The 16,773-nt window shown below is 45.6% G+C and overlaps 3 protein-coding genes across 4 annotated transcripts; 1 reads left to right on the top strand and 2 right to left on the bottom strand.

The window, feature by feature from the left end:
- Nucleotides 1-120: 120 nt before the first annotated feature.
- Nucleotides 121-2,858, bottom strand: LOC147133789 (uncharacterized). 2 transcript variants are annotated; one of them, XM_086012283.1, is made up of 4 exons: nt 2,488-2,858; nt 1,844-2,146; nt 951-976; nt 121-872 (listed from the first exon to the last, which is right to left on the bottom strand). In XM_086012283.1, exons 1-4 carry the CDS (start codon nt 2,797-2,799, stop codon nt 515-517), a joined length of 999 nt encoding a protein of 332 aa, XP_085868409.1. In that variant the 5' UTR covers nt 2,800-2,858; the 3' UTR covers nt 121-514. The 2 variants fall into 2 exon arrangements, with proteins under 2 accessions (XP_085868409.1, XP_085868408.1); XM_086012282.1 differs by having other exon boundaries at nt 130-976; nt 2,488-2,855.
- A 1,141-nt stretch (nt 2,859-3,999) lies between these two features.
- On the top strand, nt 4,000-9,354 carry LOC147133788 (rab5 GDP/GTP exchange factor-like). Its single transcript, XM_086012278.1, has 9 exons — nt 4,000-4,270; nt 5,428-5,607; nt 5,895-6,121; nt 6,359-6,525; nt 6,617-6,698; nt 6,764-6,896; nt 6,986-7,077; nt 7,316-7,572; nt 8,144-9,354. The coding sequence occupies exons 2-9, from the start codon at nt 5,429-5,431 to the stop codon at nt 8,555-8,557; spliced, it is 1,551 nt and encodes a 516-aa protein (XP_085868404.1). The 5' UTR covers nt 4,000-4,270; nt 5,428; the 3' UTR covers nt 8,558-9,354.
- Nucleotides 9,355-9,413: 59 nt separating this feature from the next.
- On the bottom strand, nt 9,414-16,673 carry kcnj6 (potassium inwardly rectifying channel subfamily J member 6). Its single transcript, XM_086012280.1, has 3 exons — nt 16,525-16,673; nt 12,732-13,645; nt 9,414-11,811 (listed from the first exon to the last, which is right to left on the bottom strand). The coding sequence occupies exons 2-3, from the start codon at nt 13,627-13,629 to the stop codon at nt 11,495-11,497; spliced, it is 1,215 nt and encodes a 404-aa protein (XP_085868406.1). The 5' UTR covers nt 13,630-13,645; nt 16,525-16,673; the 3' UTR covers nt 9,414-11,494.
- Nucleotides 16,674-16,773: the final 100 nt, after the last annotated feature.

The raw sequence follows: 16,773 nt of genomic DNA, 5'->3' as shown, positions 1-16,773 counted from the left end.
TCTTTTTTATGGTACTGAATCATACTTCATTGAAAAAAAGCATGATTAGATGATAAATAAAATTCCCCCCGCTGTTGCCACCTACCTTTTTGTATGACACTGCAGTTCCAAAACGTACTCACAAAAATACCGTAAAACAATCATGGTAATAAATAACAATTTTAAAAATCTTTGAAATTTATTTTGCCTTCTTTTTCGCCGTTAGACATTGACACAGAAAAACAAAACGTGGCGATCAGATAGATCACGAGAGAGCCCGTGTACTTATCTTTTGTAGCTTTTTTTCACAATCTACTGTGTGCTGTTGTAACACCTGAATTTCTTTTCTACGGATCATTAAAGGATTATCAGATGTTTGCTTATCTTACCCTATTTTATCTTATAACTCTACAAACAGGCCCGTACATAAGTTGAATTCAATTTAATTGTAATTTAGCTCTGTGGCCAATCTTTCAAACGGTGTATGCAAAAAGAAAAAAAAACTGGGGGATCCTCCGAGCTGTTTCATACCCGTCTAATCTGGACTGAGCTCAAAAGCATCCTCCTGTGCGAGCAGTCGCTGGTAGATTTTTTTGGGATGCAGGAAAAAGCTCCTGCTGTGCTCCAGGTCTTGCGCGTTTATGATGCGCGTCACCAAAGCTCGCTGTATGGCCGGAGACTCGCAGGGGTGATGCAAGACGCCGTGACTGACATTTCTGCCCGGCTCGATGACCAGCAGGCCCTCTTTGGAAGCCACTTCATCAGTTTTACAGGCTCCACCGTGGCTCGTCTCGTTGAACGTCTCCGCCTGGCTGGTGTTAAAGGAGAGCTCACTGAAGCAGGTCCCGTTACTGCGACGCTGCGGTGCTGATGCTGCGCTCTCCCGAATGTTCCTGTGGAGGTAGACGGTGTAACCCTGCACCAGACGGTTTAACGCCGTCTTGTAGGACAAACGAAGAGACTCTACCGACCCAAATGGCACCGAGTGAAGACGAACCTGCTCAAACAAAAAGCAAAAGTGCATGCAATATGAGATCCCCAGTCGTGTTGACCAGTAAATAAAAATACATAAAAAAAAAAAAAAAAGAATAAAGGGACATCATAAGTTTAAAAAAAAGTGTGGGAAACTGGCAGTCAATTAAAGTAACTAAAATTAAAGAAACAAATAAAGTGGAAAAAATAAATAACATACACGACTACTACTTACAATAATAATGATGGGAGTAATAATAATGTTGGTCAGTAAAATAAAAAATAAAGATAATTGAAAAATAATAAAGTTACAACTAAAAATAAAATAAAAATGAAAAAGTACAAATGGCATGAATTACTAACAATAATAATGTATTTTTTATTTAACAGATATAAAAAATGAGTCAAGTAAAACGTTAAAAAAACAGAATTAAAAATTACAGTAAAAGTTAAAATTACACATTTAAAAACAATGAATTAATACATAAAAACAAAAACAATCATAAAGTTTAAAAAACTAAAATACTGTAAAATCATTTCAATTTGAAAATTCTAAACTAATAATTAATGCATCAAAAAATGTCAATAATAAAGGAAAAATCAAGACTGTTGTAAAATCATTTAAATTTGAAATGTCTAAACAAATAATCACTACATAAAAACACAAAACCATTAAGTTGGTAAGAAAGCTAAAATACAGTAGAATAGCTTAAATGTAAGATTTACAAACAAATAATGAATACATAAAATATAAACAAATCATAGAGAAACAAATTATAATGAATGAAGTTAAAAAAAAAAGGTAAAATATCGTAAATTATTATTTAAAATCCTAAAACCACATGTACTATGAACAAAGCAGTAAATCCATTTTCCCAAAACGTTTACTGACCTGGTGTATCCTCATATGAAGATGAAGTGCAGCTCCGGTCAACCACTGCTGCATGGACAACAAGCTCATCCTCTTCTTCTTGGTCATCCTCTCGTAATGGTCCAACATTTCCAGTTTCAGCCAGTTGTCGTAGATCTCCGTGGTCTCGGCCATCATGTTCTGGTCATTGGCCAGACCCGGGATCAAACTCAGGTAGTTGTGCGCGATACCGCCGATTCGTGAAGAGCTGGCGATGCCAAAAATCTTTCTGGATGATCTTGTCAGAGGCGACTGGCCAAGCACTGTTGAACTGTTGCCTCTTACCTAATGGAGGAATACAAGTACAGAATGTAGTATCATTTATTTCTTATGAAATGCCACAACTTTAGCTCTGGCAGCGAATTAACAATCGGTATTTTTCACATGCTTACGAGAGCACTTTTTGCTAGGCTAAGAAACACACTGTGTGAACTAGTATAAAATAAAAAAATAAACTAAGAATAATATAGTGGTAATGCTACGTAAGATGCATACGTTGTAATGTTACATGAAATAAGTTATTATATAAATTATGCGTCAATGCAATGAAAAAAATTTTCATTGTGACGTTACAAGAGCTACGCGGGTTTTCATACAGAAGAGCAGTCCGCAACAATGATACCGACCTGTTGGGCAACGTGGTCCAACAGCAAGGACAAAGCCAGTGCTACGACGCCGACTCCCCCGTAGGTGACCCTGCCGCCCCCCAGTTCTCGGTTGAGGCGGAGGCCCAACGCCGCCTGCTGCGCCTCGCTCAGGCTCCTCTGCAGCGAGGCGTACTGGTGCTGCAATGCCGCCGCAGAGTCCAGAGACAGGAAGGTGCTGAGGACCGGGTCCAGGGAGATGTTCGGGACGGCGTTGGCGTCACGGGCCGCCAAGAAGAGTTCCTGGACTGTGGCCTGCGAGGGAAGGCACAGACTGGGGCCCAGCAGGATCATGGCTGGAGCTGACTATGTGTGTGTGTAATAACAAGCTTGTTTTAGTCCATAGTACTTCTGACCTTGTGTGTGTTTACTTACAGTCAAAGTGCCGTCAACCCAACCCGGTCAGCCATTGGAACATCACACAAGTCCAGAGGCAAACAGTGGAAGGAAGTCCCCTAGTTCTACTACTTTTCCCCTCCCTCTTTCGCCTTCTCTCCACGACCAGCCAAGGGGCACACTATCAGTGTCCACAATGGGAAGAAGATGCATTTTCAGGGTGCAGGGCAGGCAAAGCTAGCTGCAGAGAATGAGTCGTGCTGCCATCTCTGGAGACAAAATACTTTTGAAACCAATTCAAACAGTCAGATGGCTATTAGAAAAATTTCAGATGTACAGTCAATGCAACATTGCAAGTCCATTATTATGATGTTGCACATGTAAAAAGATCAGAAAAACACACAACCAAGAACGATTTGCTATGACTTAAAAAAAATGCTCACACAGTTGGTAATGTAATCAACTTTCCGTACAATCTAAGAATCAATATTCAGTAAATAAGAATAGTATACATTAGGACGTTACAAAGTCTACTACGGGTTCCCCAACGTGTTGAAGGGCTGTGAGGTCAACCAACCCGTAACAGGAGTGATTTGCTACAAATCAATACTGCGCGTGCGCAACCACACGGCTTTCGGGGAGTAAAACAAAATCCTAGTGCAATAGGATGCACTTATGAAGTTATATTTTGTTGAAATAAAAACACGAGCAAAACACGTAATATTAAAACAGCAAAACCATGTTTTTCGAAAGGAGAAAACTAACTGTGAAAAACGTTGTTTTCCTTGGAAAAAATTATGCGGTTTTTTTTTCCGTTGCCATTTATGCTCGCAGTTGCTCGTCGCTGTTTTCCCTCTCAAAACACGCGAGAATTTTGGATTAAAAACATAAACGAATATCAAGTGACCATTGTCCCTGTGCTTCGAATCAATACAGCGCATGCGTGTTCTACACTGCCATCTTGGGAATCTTTTTTTTTGGGGGGGGGGGGGCGCTAACATTACAATTTTTTTAAAGGCGTTGGTTTCTTGACCTTATTACTTTATCCTCGTTGTGTTGTCATATTTCCTTCGTCAACCCGCACATGAGAAAAAAATCCTAACGAAAAGTCACTCGGCTAGTTCCGCCAAACACGTGACCCCCGGTCCGAACGTCAGTGTTTTCCAGTGGGCCGTGACGTCATGATCAATCCCTCCCTCTTGTCTGAAGGCTGGTGGACCCAATAAAATAGGTACAATGGGGCACGTCGTCCTACTATATTTCTAATTAAAAAGAGCTCGCTATTTTATTCTTCGCATCGTCGTTTGAACTTGCGACCATACCACAAAGGAGAATCTCGAAGAAGCTTCTGGTCATGCTGGCAAAGTTGACCGCTGTCGGAGCTGAAAGAAAAGATCTTCTACATTGTGCATTAAAAAACACATTCCAGGTGAGCTCTTCACATAGTAGATTCGTAGTAAATAACTTGCGTTAAAAGTGCACGGCTCGCAGTTCTAATAGTAGTCCGACACGGTTTAGCTGCAGCATGGAGCTAACGTTAGCGACATGCTACTAAAGGTGTAATTGCAACATAAAAACGCTTATAGATGCAAAAATGCCAAAGTTATAAATGCATCGAGGACTAGAACACAGTTTTGTACATCACAGCATATTATAGCAATGCTTAAATACTAGGAAAACGTGGCCTCCTGTGTCTTAGGGCAGCATAAGGACAGCATCTGATGGAGAAAAATGTGCAACAAAGTTCCCCGCTGCTCATATGTTCGTGTCCGCGTTATTGTGCTTTTTTAAAGCATTTTTTTGTTCGGATTTTTGCAGTATACTTGCTCTGAAGGCCTCACTTGTGGGAAAGGCTGAGAGCCACTTTTCCGATGTCAACTGACGAAAGCCTTGAGAACAGTGAAACACAAACGGTCCACTCACGAAGGAGCTGCTGTCAACCACAGTTCACACCCGACACTCACACATACGGACATCACGTGCCACGAGGCCCCGCCTCTCAAACGGCACTTGTACACAGACATACATTTTATGTACATTCTATGCTTGTCTTTAAAAAATTAAGTGTGTTTAATTCAGTTTCTATTTAAAATGGGTATTTATTATTATTTTACATTTTTGGTCAACTATCAAACCTGTTATTCTCTGAAAAACTCAAATATGTGCTGTTTTTGTGGTCAGGCCAAGTTTACAACAGTATTACATCTTGGCACCTTGGTCTGGTTAAAGTGAGTTGAGGAGCTTAATTTAGGCAAAAGTAGCCTTTTGCCGCCACCTAGTGTAACAGTCCGTTATTGTAGTATGGTGTCTCGCCACACGGTGGCGCCTCTTTGGTTTATTGTGTCAGTTGGTCACTTGTTTTTCCCTGAACTTCAGTGCACCTTTTGTCATGGACTCGGTCTGGTGTACCGTAACTCTAAGTTAAGTCTGCGGCACAACGGTACCGTGTCTGACTCCAGATCAGAAGTTGGTTGAGTGTTGAACACTCAACTCAGGTTGAGTGTTCAAATCACGTCAGGTTCAGTTTCCCGAGCATTTGCGTGCTCGCGGAATTTCAACTGAGCAAAACATTTGTCTTTTTCGCAGCATGAGTCAGAAGACGGAGCGTCGCGGCATCCACGTCGACCAGTCGGAGCTGCTGTGCAAGAAGGGATGCGGTTACTACGGCAACGCCGCCTGGCAGGGCCTGTGCTCCAAGTGCTGGAGGGAGGAGTACCAACGGGTGCGCCAGAAGCAGATCCAGGACGACTGGGCCTTGGCCGAAAAGTACGACTTTTGCATGATCATTACAAAAAATGAAAAATACAGCATCATAATCTACAGTATATTATATCTTGCTGTATATTTCATGATATCATTTTCATGATTTAATAATGATGTGACACACCAGCACAGTGTCATTTGGGTAATGAAACACTTTAGCCGAGTTAAACGCTGCCAACTAGTAGTATACTGTACTGTTTTTTTTTACCTTTCGTTAATTTGAGGTGGGTTATGAATTTTTGTTCTTTTTTTTTTGAAGTGGAGCAAGTTACTCTCTGCTCTTTGACTAGGCTGCAGCGAGAGGAGGAGGCGGCCGCGTACGCCAGCGGTCACGGCGCTCCGGCCCAGGCCCAGGCCCAGGCCCAGGCCCAGGCCACGCCCCCTTCGTCCCAGTCCCAGTCGTCTTCGCTCGGACCCTTTTCCAAGTTCGAAGAGAAGAAAACCAATGAGAAGACGCGCAAAGTGACGACCGTCAAGAAGTTCTTCAGCCCGTCGTCGCGCACCGCTTCCAAGAGAGGTAACAAAATGAAAGGAAAACTTTCAAATACACTACATGATGCTGGAATTTCTTCCTCGATTTAGTTCATTAACGACTTTCTTCAAAAGCCGTCTGTTTGACGTCGTGCTAAAATGTCATCTAGCGACGAGGAGATCGCAAGAAGTTCACGCGCACAAATATACTGACAATCGGTATCGAAGTCGAGAACCACCGTTTTGTTTTGTTTTTCCGTGAGCTTTTTTGCCCCGTCGTCAGACTCCCCGGAGGTGAAGACGAGCAGCCCGTCCACGAGCCGCCACGCCAGCTTCGACTCGGACCAGGTGTCCAAGGACTTTGTGGACTTCCTGAAGAACCTGCAGCGGCCCGGCCGGGAGATCCACAAGCAGTGCCGCAGCTTCCTGCTCAGCATGTCCAGCAAGAAGGTGAGCGCTCCGGAAAAAAAAAAAAAAAAAAATCCTTCCTCCGGCTCTACGAATACGGCCCGCACGCTCATCACACGTTGATTTGTTTCAGGAGCTGAACGCAGAAGAAGTGTCGGAGTGCGTCCAGGATTTCTACCAGGGCCTGGCCGAGCGCTTGATGAGTCACTTCAAAGGTGGGGAGCTCGACTAGGACACTTTGTCATCTGCGAAAATGGGCCCGATTGCGGCGTTCCCCCAGGTTCGTCCGAGTCGGTGGAGCAGGTGATGGACCAGGTGGAGAAGTACATCATGACTCGTCTGTACAAAAGCGTCTTCTGCCCGGAAACCACCGACGACGAGAAGAAGGACTTGGCCATGCAGAACCGGATCAGGTGCGCGGCGCGGCGCGGCGCGGCGCGGCTTCTCGCTTACGCGGGCCGCCTCATCGCCGTGCTTGTTGAACAGGCGCTTTGCGTTGCAGAGCCCTCCACTGGGTCAACATCCACATGCTTTGCGTGCCCATGGACGAGGAGATTCCAGAAGCCTCCGAGAACGTGGTCAAAGCCATCACGGGTAACTTTCAATCCTCCTACTTTGGAATTCATTGTTCTGATTTACTCGGATACGCTTCTGGTCTGGAATAGACGGTGAGTACGTACTCAGAAAGTCTAAAGTATGTGACGGATCAATTGTCAATCTGTGCAAAAACACTTTTTTTTTTTTTTTTTTTTTTTTTTAAACGCCTTACTTCAAATAAAGTCCCGCTACTTTTTCCACTACGCTAGTCTGCAATTTCCGACCCCCCCTCCAGACATCATCGAGATGGACTCCAAGAAGGTCCCCCGCGACAAGCTGGCGTGCGTGACGCGCTGCAGCAAGCACATCTTCGCCGCCATCGGCAGCACCAAGAGCGAGCCGGCGTCGGCCGACGACTTCCTGCCCGCGCTCATCTACATCGTCCTGAAGGCCAACCCGCCCCGACTGCAGTCCAACATCCAGTACATCACACGCTTCTGCAACCCCAGCAGGCTGATGACCGGCGAGGACGGATACTACTTCACCAACCTGGTCGGCGCGTCTCACATACTTTCAGTTACGCAAGCATAAAGCGGAAGTCTACCCAATGTTTTTTTGTTTTTTTTTTCAACACTATGTGCTAGGCCTACTAGTCGAAACACGGCACTCCGATTAATAAGCAGTAAAATCCACTTAGGGCTGTGTAATTAATTGAAATTCAATTACAACTACAATATTCATGACTAGTGGAGGCCCAGAGAACATATTTTTGGGGTTGACTTCCCCTTTAAGTCCCAAAAACAACATTTGGTTTTGCATTTAAAAACAGAAAAACAAAAGGAACTGTAAATCTCCATGACGACCGTGACAGACACCACGTTAAGAAAAAGTTCTCCAACATGGTAGTCACGATTTAAAGAAAAAAATGGTGGACATATTGCAAAACAAAAAACCCACAAATGTGGTGGCCATAATGTCAAATAAATGTCCCCAAGCATGGTGGCCGTGATGGAAAAAGAATCCCTCAAATGTGGTTGACACAATGTGTAAAAAAAAAAAAAAAAGATGAGACTCTCTAAAGTGTTCCAAAGCGGCAACACGCGTCTTGTTGTTTTTTGTCCAGTGCTGCGCGGCGGCCTTCATTGAGAAGCTGGACGCTCAGTCCCTCAACCTCACCCCGGAGGAGTTCCAGTCCTACATGTCGGGCCAGGCCTCGCCGCACTCGGACCGGAACCGCGCCGACGCCCCCTCCGCCCCGGACTCGGACACTCCGGCCCTCAACCCCGCGCTGGCCCAGCTTCGGCGTAACCTGGACCTCCTGTCGGACCTGGACGCCCGACAGGAGGCGCTGGCGGAGGCGGCCCGCAAGCTGCGCGCCGAGCTGCTGTCCTGGTCCGAGGGCGTGCGGCGGGAGGTGCGGGACGCCCTGGAGAAATACCCGCTCAACGTGAGCCGGCCCGCCGTCACGGACGACGCCGACGCCGATGCCAGCGGGCTGCGACCCGAGGCTCTGGCGGCCCAGGTGTTTGCCGGCTAATCAAGTCCAAACATGGCGCACCCGCATTCCATTGATTGGCTTTTTAGGCTTTGCTGATTAACTTCACTACACGTGCTCTTCCCTCACGCTAAACTGTACAAACTTGAACGTGGGGAATCAAGTCAACGCTGCTATTTAAAAAAAAAAAAAAAAATTATGATGTTTTTGACTTTTATTTAACTTTGAGCTGCATTTTTAAATGTTTTTTAGTATCTCTCCACAAGGCCACATGATTAGGTACACCTCATTGCAAGGAAAAACAAAAAAGAATTTTATGCCGTTTTTTTTTTTTTTTTCCCTTGGCTAAATAAGGTCATTTCAATGAACATATCAATTTGTTTCCAAAAATGAGCAACTCACACAATATACTTTTGAGTTTATTTTGCCTAATACAGCAACAAACAAATAAATTGGCAAATTTGTCATTGAAAAATCTGCCTTTGAAAAGTGTTATTTCATTTCAAGTCAGATATTTTTAAAATTGTGACTTTAGTAATATGTTTATTATACTCTAGTTTGTTACCCCTTTTTAGCAAAAGAATTAGCAAAAGATTTTTAAAGGTAGATTGAAAAAAAAGAGATGACTTTAGTTTTTCTGTACATTTTATTTACATATATATGACATACTTTTTAAAGGCAGTAATTGAATTTATTTTTGTGTTGTAGTGCTTTAGTCAACAAAATGGACGTGTTGTGTGTATGTGTTTACATTGGTATTAAACACTTCAGTATTCCAGTTGACGCTAATTTATATATATATATATTTTAATGTAATTAAACAAGACACATGCCCTTAACATGAACCCTGGATGTATTTGCTCCATGACACAAAAACACAGCTTAACAAAAACAGAAATGCAATTAACAGTTTATTTATTATAGTTATTATCATACTGTTTGGTGATGTGTGAGGTTTTTGTGTGTGCGTGTGTGTGAAAGGTTTAAGGATTCGGGGCTTTTACTGTAACAGCGACTCTCTCTCTCTCCCTCCCTCTCTCCGATGTGCAAAAAAGTGAAAAAGCGTCTTTCGGTTTTGTTTTTTAAAGGGCAGTTCAAAGTCATGGCTTTCCGCAAGTGGGAAGGGGGGTCAGAAATTAAGAAAGGGGCGGGGCTTACAAGAAAGACAAACTCGTCATTGGTCTTTGGAGATTGCGGACACGACAAATCCAAAACACTTTACAGGATTCATTCATGTTTGTACATGCTGATGCACACACGGGACACTTCATTAGGCACACCCGCACACTCAAATGGAAGCCAATGCGAGCAAGGATAACTTTGAAGTCACAATAAATCAGACGGAAGCCCAAATATGCTCAATTTAGATTTTTCACAAAATGATACAATTTGGGTCTGTTGTACAAAAATGTTGCATGTTAAAGTGTGCAAAATAGCTGGAGACGTTGAATGACGCAATGTTTGATTACTCAAAAAGTATGCCTTATTTTAAAACAATAATGATTTCGCTGTGTATGTGTGTGTGTTCAAATGACATTTTAAATGTTGATACATTTTTAATAAGTGAAATTCTTAAATACTCTTGCATTGGATCTCCTTCGATTGTGCAGCTGTACCTAATGTTGTGTCCCACTTCTGGGAGGAAATTAAAGAAGATTAAAGCTTTGTAGACTGTATACAGTTAAGCCTTGCCTACACTCGCAAACGTCACCAAGTTGCAAGCAAACACAGAGTTTGCTTTTGTTTCCACACTGAGACAACTAGAAACATCGTCAAACAAGTGTTTGATTGTTTTGTATTGTTTTTCAACGTTTCTGGTAAATTGTCGGGAATATCGCTGCATTCTCCCTCCAAAGAAAAAAAGAGCAAAAGAGGGCAACTGCAGCAATATTTATAGTCGCTGTTGAGCGCCGCTGAAAACAACACAAGACCTGCTCCTGGATTCACAAAACAAACTACAGTCCTCAGATTGAAAAAATAATCATTATAAAGAACTTTCTGACAAGGCAGCTAGCGTTCAAGGAACTCCTTCAGAAAGCGGTGCTAATGTTTCCACTTAAATGGAAACCTGAAATCCAGTAGCAAATAGTTCAGGCGTGTCACAAAATGGCTACCGTTTTTATTTACATCTATGTATATATATATAAAAAAAGAAAGAAAAAAAGACCGTCTTTTTCAAATTTCAGTGAGGAGGACTCCTTTTTCGGGGAAATGTAATAAAAGGATGCCCGTTGTTCTTCACTTTCAGCTAAATTTTCATCTCAAAACACAGCTTTTCCCTAAAAAGGGAAGATGCTAGTGCTAGGCTTCCCCAACACTTGCACTCCACTTGACCCTGTGTGTTGTGTGTGTTGTGGCTACCTGTCAAATGTGGTCCAAGCACGCTGCTAGCTGCTAGCTGCTATCTGCTATCTACATCTCGTTGTCTTGCAAACACAAGGACGCTTCTCATATTCTCCAATTCAACTTTGTATTTCTTCAAACGCCCAACTTTGCTCCTTGCTCTCCGAGGCTGCCATTTTGTCCGGCCAGTGAGTCACATGATGGCCACCTCGTCTCTGATTGGCTGGGCTTTGCCAAACGAACATGTCCAAACAAGTTTGCGTTGCCGTCACCGAACCTGCGAAAACATGTCTGGCAAACACAAAGCTTTGGAATGTTTGGAAAGAGAAGTTTGCTCGTGTAGACAAGGCTAACGTAAGGCAGAGATTATGTACAGGCCGAAGCGAAACCAGTGCATTAGTATCAAACATCTGTCAAATGTTCACACGGCAAAGCCAAGAAACGAGAGGGAGTCCGAGACATATCAGATTATGTACAAAAATACTTGATATGCAAACGTCCCGATAGGAATATCGGAATAGAAAAAATAAGAGGGATCTGGTGGTCGGTGAGAGCGGAACGCGCCGTCTCGTGTGTTCTCACCAACGGCCAAATGCCGGACTGTGCGCGAGCGCGTGTTAGCGTGGCGAGCAGGAGCTAGACTTTGGACTCGCTCTCGGCGTTGGCGACGTCTCCGTTGCGCTCAGTCCGCGGGTCCTGGCGCTCGGGCTCGGGCGCCAGGCCTTGCTGGCTCAGCTTGCTGCCCATGGACCAGGTGAGGGGCAGGCGGGCGCGGCCGCTCATGTCGGCCAGCTGGCGGGCGCTGCAGGCGGGCGTGTTGGTCTCGTAGATGTCGTGGAAGCTGTTGTAGTCCACCTCGTAGAAGCCGTCCTCCAGCGTGAGCACGGGCGTGAAGCGGTAGCCCCACTTGATCTCGCTGCTCACGTACGAGCTGCGGGCCTGGCACGTCATGCCTGAGAAAAGCGCAACGATTGGCGGCGACTGGACACGATTTGGGGTTACGTCCATCCGCTAATCCGCCCGTCCGTCTTCCCGCCTGATCTTATCGTCGGTCGGTCAGTCCTTTCCATCGCCATCCGCCGGTCCGTCCACTAGCTCCTATACCTCTAGATCCATCTGCCCGCTCCTTTCACTCTATCCGTCCTTCCATATTTGTCAGTCTGTTCGTCCTTGTCCATCTGTCCGTCTGCCCATTTCTCCACCTGTTCTCATCTGCCGGTTTGTCCGTCCAAGGCTATCGGCCAGTTCATCCAGCTGTCCGGCTACTCTTGTCCGTCGGCCACACGGTATCAGTCCCTTTATCCCTTTGTCCACCTGTCCATCAGTTAACCTGTTCTTACCGGTTGGTCTGTACGTTCATCTCTATCCTTTATTTCTCTGTTCATCCGTCCATCACTGGCTGTAAGTACGTCCACCTGTTCTGATACAGTGTATGATTCTCTCCATCCATCCCGATCTGTAGTCCGTCCACCGAAACACCTCCTGTCAGTCCTCCGTCCCTACTTGTCTGTCCATTGGGTACCTATTTTTATCCGTCAACTTGTCCATCATTCCAATACTGTCCACGTCAGTCAACTTACTATTTGTTGCATCAATCCGCCAGCCGCAGTTATCGGTCCGTCCAATTGTCCCTCAGCCCGAGCTTATCCGCCAGTCCCTCGGTCCCTAGCTGTCAATCTGCCGGTCCACCCATCTCTGTCTCTAACCGTCAGCTCCTACCGTTCAGTCATTCTGTCCATCCTCGTCTGTCTACCAACCCCTAACAGGCGGTCGGTCCCTGTCTGTGTCCTTCGGTCTGTACAGCCGCCTCTTTCAGACCAGTCAAGTATGATGGCAAAAAGGTATGAAAGATCTCCGCACTCCTCCTACTTACCCGTGGCCTCGACCATGCCCTCCAAAATGACGACTATTTCCAGCTCTTCCTTGGCCAGGTGTGCCGGCGAGATCTCCCAGAAGGGACTGTTCTGGTTGATCTCGTGGCAGATGATGAGCGGCGACACGAGGAACAGCCTGTCGTCCCCCGTGCTGTAGCCCACGTTTATGTCCGTCTGGTTCAGGGGGATGAACTCGCCCTCCTTGGTCTGCTTGGACTTGATCAGCTTGGCCCGGATGGAGGCCTCCACGATATGCGAGTTCCGTAGGTCCCCCACCCGGAACATCAGGCACAGGCGTCCGTCTCTCATGGAGATGACGGCGTTGGTGGAAAACACCAGAGTCTCTGCGCGCTTCTTGGGTTGCGAGATCTTGACGAACATGCAGCCCACCATGAAGGCGTTGACGATGGATCCCAGCACCGACTGGATGAGGAGCAGAACGATGCCCTCGGGGCACTTGTCCGTGATGACCCGGTATCCGTAACCGATGGTGGTTTCCGTCTCGATGGAGAAGAGAAAGGCCGACACAAAGCCGTTGAGATTATTGACGCATGGCGTCCAAAGGTTGTCGGCTATGTGGTCCAGGTCCCCGCGCAGGTACGCAATGAGCCACCACATGAAGCCAAAGAAGAGCCACGTGACCGTGTAGACCAGGACGAAGATGAACAGGTTGAAGCGCCACTTGAGGTCCACGAGCGTGGTGAAGATGTCCGTCAGGTAGCGATAGGTCTCCCGCACGTTGCCGTGGTGGACGTTGCACTTGCCGTCTTTCTGGACGTAGCGCTGGACCTTCCGGGCCCGGTCCATGGCCGCCAGCCGTTTGGGCGGATCCTTGCCGGGCGGCTTGTGGAACTTGGATGCTTTGCTGATGGCCGGGCTCTCCACATCCTGCTCCATCTGGATGGATTCAAGGCTGCGGAAGAAACACAAAGGCCGTCGACGGCGTTCAGATTTCCGGTTGGGGGACGTAACCAATACTTTGCTACTGTGCCAGAGTAGATCATCAATTACTCACAGATTTGGGGTATTAGTTGGGGATCACTGTATATCAAATAATTCCTTTTCAATCAAGTGAGTTGCCATTGATCCCCCCCCGCCCCAAAAAAGTGGCCTAGTTAGGTTAGTCAATCTAGTAAAAAAAAAAAAAAAAAAAAATTAAGGAAAATTAATAAACGAAGGAAATTATCTTGTGCGCAATTATTTTTGTTGTACTAAGTTGTACTGTTTTTGCTGCACTTTTCACTTTTGTACTTGATCACATTTCGAGATTTATTTTTTTTCTTATGGACTTTTGTCTGACTGACTTAATTTTTTTTTCGTTTTTTGCTTGAATCACTACTTCTACTCTTAAACAAGTATCTGTACTTCTACTCAAGGACAGAGTACAAGAACTTCTGCCGCCTTTGAAGATTTGTAGAAAAAATACAAGTACACCTGATTTGACTGTCATGTGATATTTTTATCGTCCCCTCCCACCCCCCTGAGCCTTTAGACCCCATCGGTGTATTTACCAGTGGAACGAACGACTGTGTTGAAGCCGTTGTGCACTCCATTCACAAGGGAATATTTTGAGCTTGAGCAGCACCGGTAACCATGGCAACGCACAGCTCCGTCTATCAAGTGCTCACAATATAGCGGGAATGTTCTAGAACAGGCCACAGCGTTGGATAACATGAGTCTCATTATTTTCAATGGGGAAAAAGATGCTGGTATTTAATCCGTAGAAAAATGTGCACTTTTTTCAATCCGACAAAACACGTCACTAGTACCTGCATTAGTACTTTAATTTGTATGCGAGTCATTAGCACCTACAGGCAAATGGAGACTAACCGGTGGCATCGGATGCTCTAGTTTGGCAATCCATGACATTTTTGGAGTCATATCGTCTAAAAGAAGAGCAAATATTGCACTTAAATTGATCACGGTGAAGCAAAAAGTACATACTCCAAAGACAAGCCATAATAGCCACATACTTTAAAGCCTAGCATATTGGTTGTGGCATGTTAAAAAATTAGGTAACATTAGTGTCAGTGAAAAATATAGGTTCAAATCAAGATGGCTTTGCTTTTTCAGTCTTTAAAAAAAAAAAACAACAACGACAACTTATTTTTAATTAAACTAAAATTATAGCCGCTGCTAGCATATTAGCCATAGCAGCTTTAAAAGAGGTAATAATAGTTGTGGCAGAGGCAAAAGTAGCGGTTTAAAAAGGTTTGATTTGTGCTAATTTAATCTTCAACTGCTTCCAATACATTGAATAATGACAGGGCATGCTAACGTTAGCGTAAACTACATCTCCTGCGCTATGTATGTTATGTATTTCTATATGCCGCCGGTCGGCCACCACAATAGGCATCATTGTGTGGCGTCATAAAAAATCCTAAAGCCCGATGGAGCATCTGGCGGCCGTTGCTAGGCGACCATTGTTTGGGGATTGGGCTTTAGCAAACAGAAAATGGGATTGTTTAAGCAGGTGTAGGCCACAATGGCCAACGGAGGCTTATTAATTAAAAGGCCAATTACGGCATTTATTCCCGGATCACTTTTTCGAATGAAATGAGATTCTCAGGCCTGGTCCTCCATGCCAAAGTCTGGACCATATGTTTGACACAAAAGGCTTTTAATGTGAGACATCTGGTCAGGAGGTGGCTCGCTGGCTGTTCAAGACTTGAGTGGTGCTGAGACATGACACTGACCCATTTTCAATCGTTCATTTTCCACGCGCACTCAGTATGATGGCGACCCAGCATATCCTGACAGTCATTATCGAGATCGCCTTGTTTTTGATCTCACATCTGTTTCAAGGCACCCTTTGACCTTTGCATGACTTCTGTTCACTCTGTTTCATCATAGTACGTATGATCCTTTTTATGCTGTTTGACAATGTCAGTTTGTGACTGTTTGAAACTGCCCATAAAGCGACACTTCTACATGACGTGTACTCTGACTGTTTCCAGATTCCCCCATGACCCATCATAGAGCCGCAGGTGCATGCTTTCTGCGGGAACCTGCGCAAACGTGGCGGAAACACGGATCGCCCTCAGGACACTTTCGAGTTGCCTCTTGAATACTGTTGCCACCGTCCCAGATAAAATACGCACATTTATGGCATGTGCGCTTTGAAGATTCTCATCATTGACAGCAGTTTCCCTGATGTGACACACACCGCGGTGTCAACCGAAAAGCCACGACATTTTCACACGTTTTCATTTCTTGTGCCTTTCAAGTCACAAGTGTAACAATTCATCAAATTTCAAGTCACGTATGATTTTCGATTGGCTTTCTATTACAAACGAGCTTGTAAACAATGCAGTATGGAGCTCACGTTACAAAACAGGCTGAACTATTTGAGGTGGGAAGTGGGCAGGGGGGGGGGGGGGTGCTCGTGGACAGGAAGAGGCTGTTGTCATGGAGATGGCAGTGGCCCGCTATACCACGACGAATAATACTGACAGTCATAGTTGTGATGAATATCCGTGCTGCTTGTCGAAAGCGGCGAGGGCAACAGCACATGCAGGGCTCGTGTTGACGCAGGCCGCTGCGGGCCTGCCTGCGTAGCCGGCAACATTTTCCTTCACAACCCCCCCCCCCCCCCCCCCGCCGCCTCTCCTCCTCCCCCTCCATGGAGCTCTCATCGCGTCACGGAACTAACGCACACGTCGCCAGCGTTAACAGCATCCTCGTCTTGTTATGCAACCCCCCCCCCCACTTTCTCCCGTCCATCGGTGCCCTTTCCGCCCCCCAAAATATAAGAAGGCATTCTCTTCATACCAAAACCAAAAAGATGTTTACCTGCAGCAAACGGGCGCCCCGGATGGTTCCCACTCGCTTCCTTCCCATCAGAATTTCCCAGATTGGCTCCGAGCGACTGAGTGGATGTCTTAGAAACGTCCTTTTTCCTCTGCCTCCATCCTTCCTGCTGCTGCAAGGCTGCGAAGAGGGAGCTCGTCGGCCCGTCAGCCTCCTCCCACCGCCACCATCCCTCCTCCTCCTCCTCCTCCTCCAGCAGCAGCACCGGTAGGACCAGCAATCTTGGCCCTC

The sequence above is a fragment of the Filicampus tigris genome, chromosome 17 (genome assembly GCF_054856515.1).
Source record: "Filicampus tigris isolate MCC_2025a chromosome 17, RoL_Ftig_1.0, whole genome shotgun sequence".
NCBI classification, from domain to species: Eukaryota; Metazoa; Chordata; class Actinopteri; order Syngnathiformes; family Syngnathidae; genus Filicampus; species Filicampus tigris.
The sequence above is the reverse complement of the archived record's forward strand: the minus strand, read 5'-3'. Positions and strand labels throughout refer to the sequence as shown.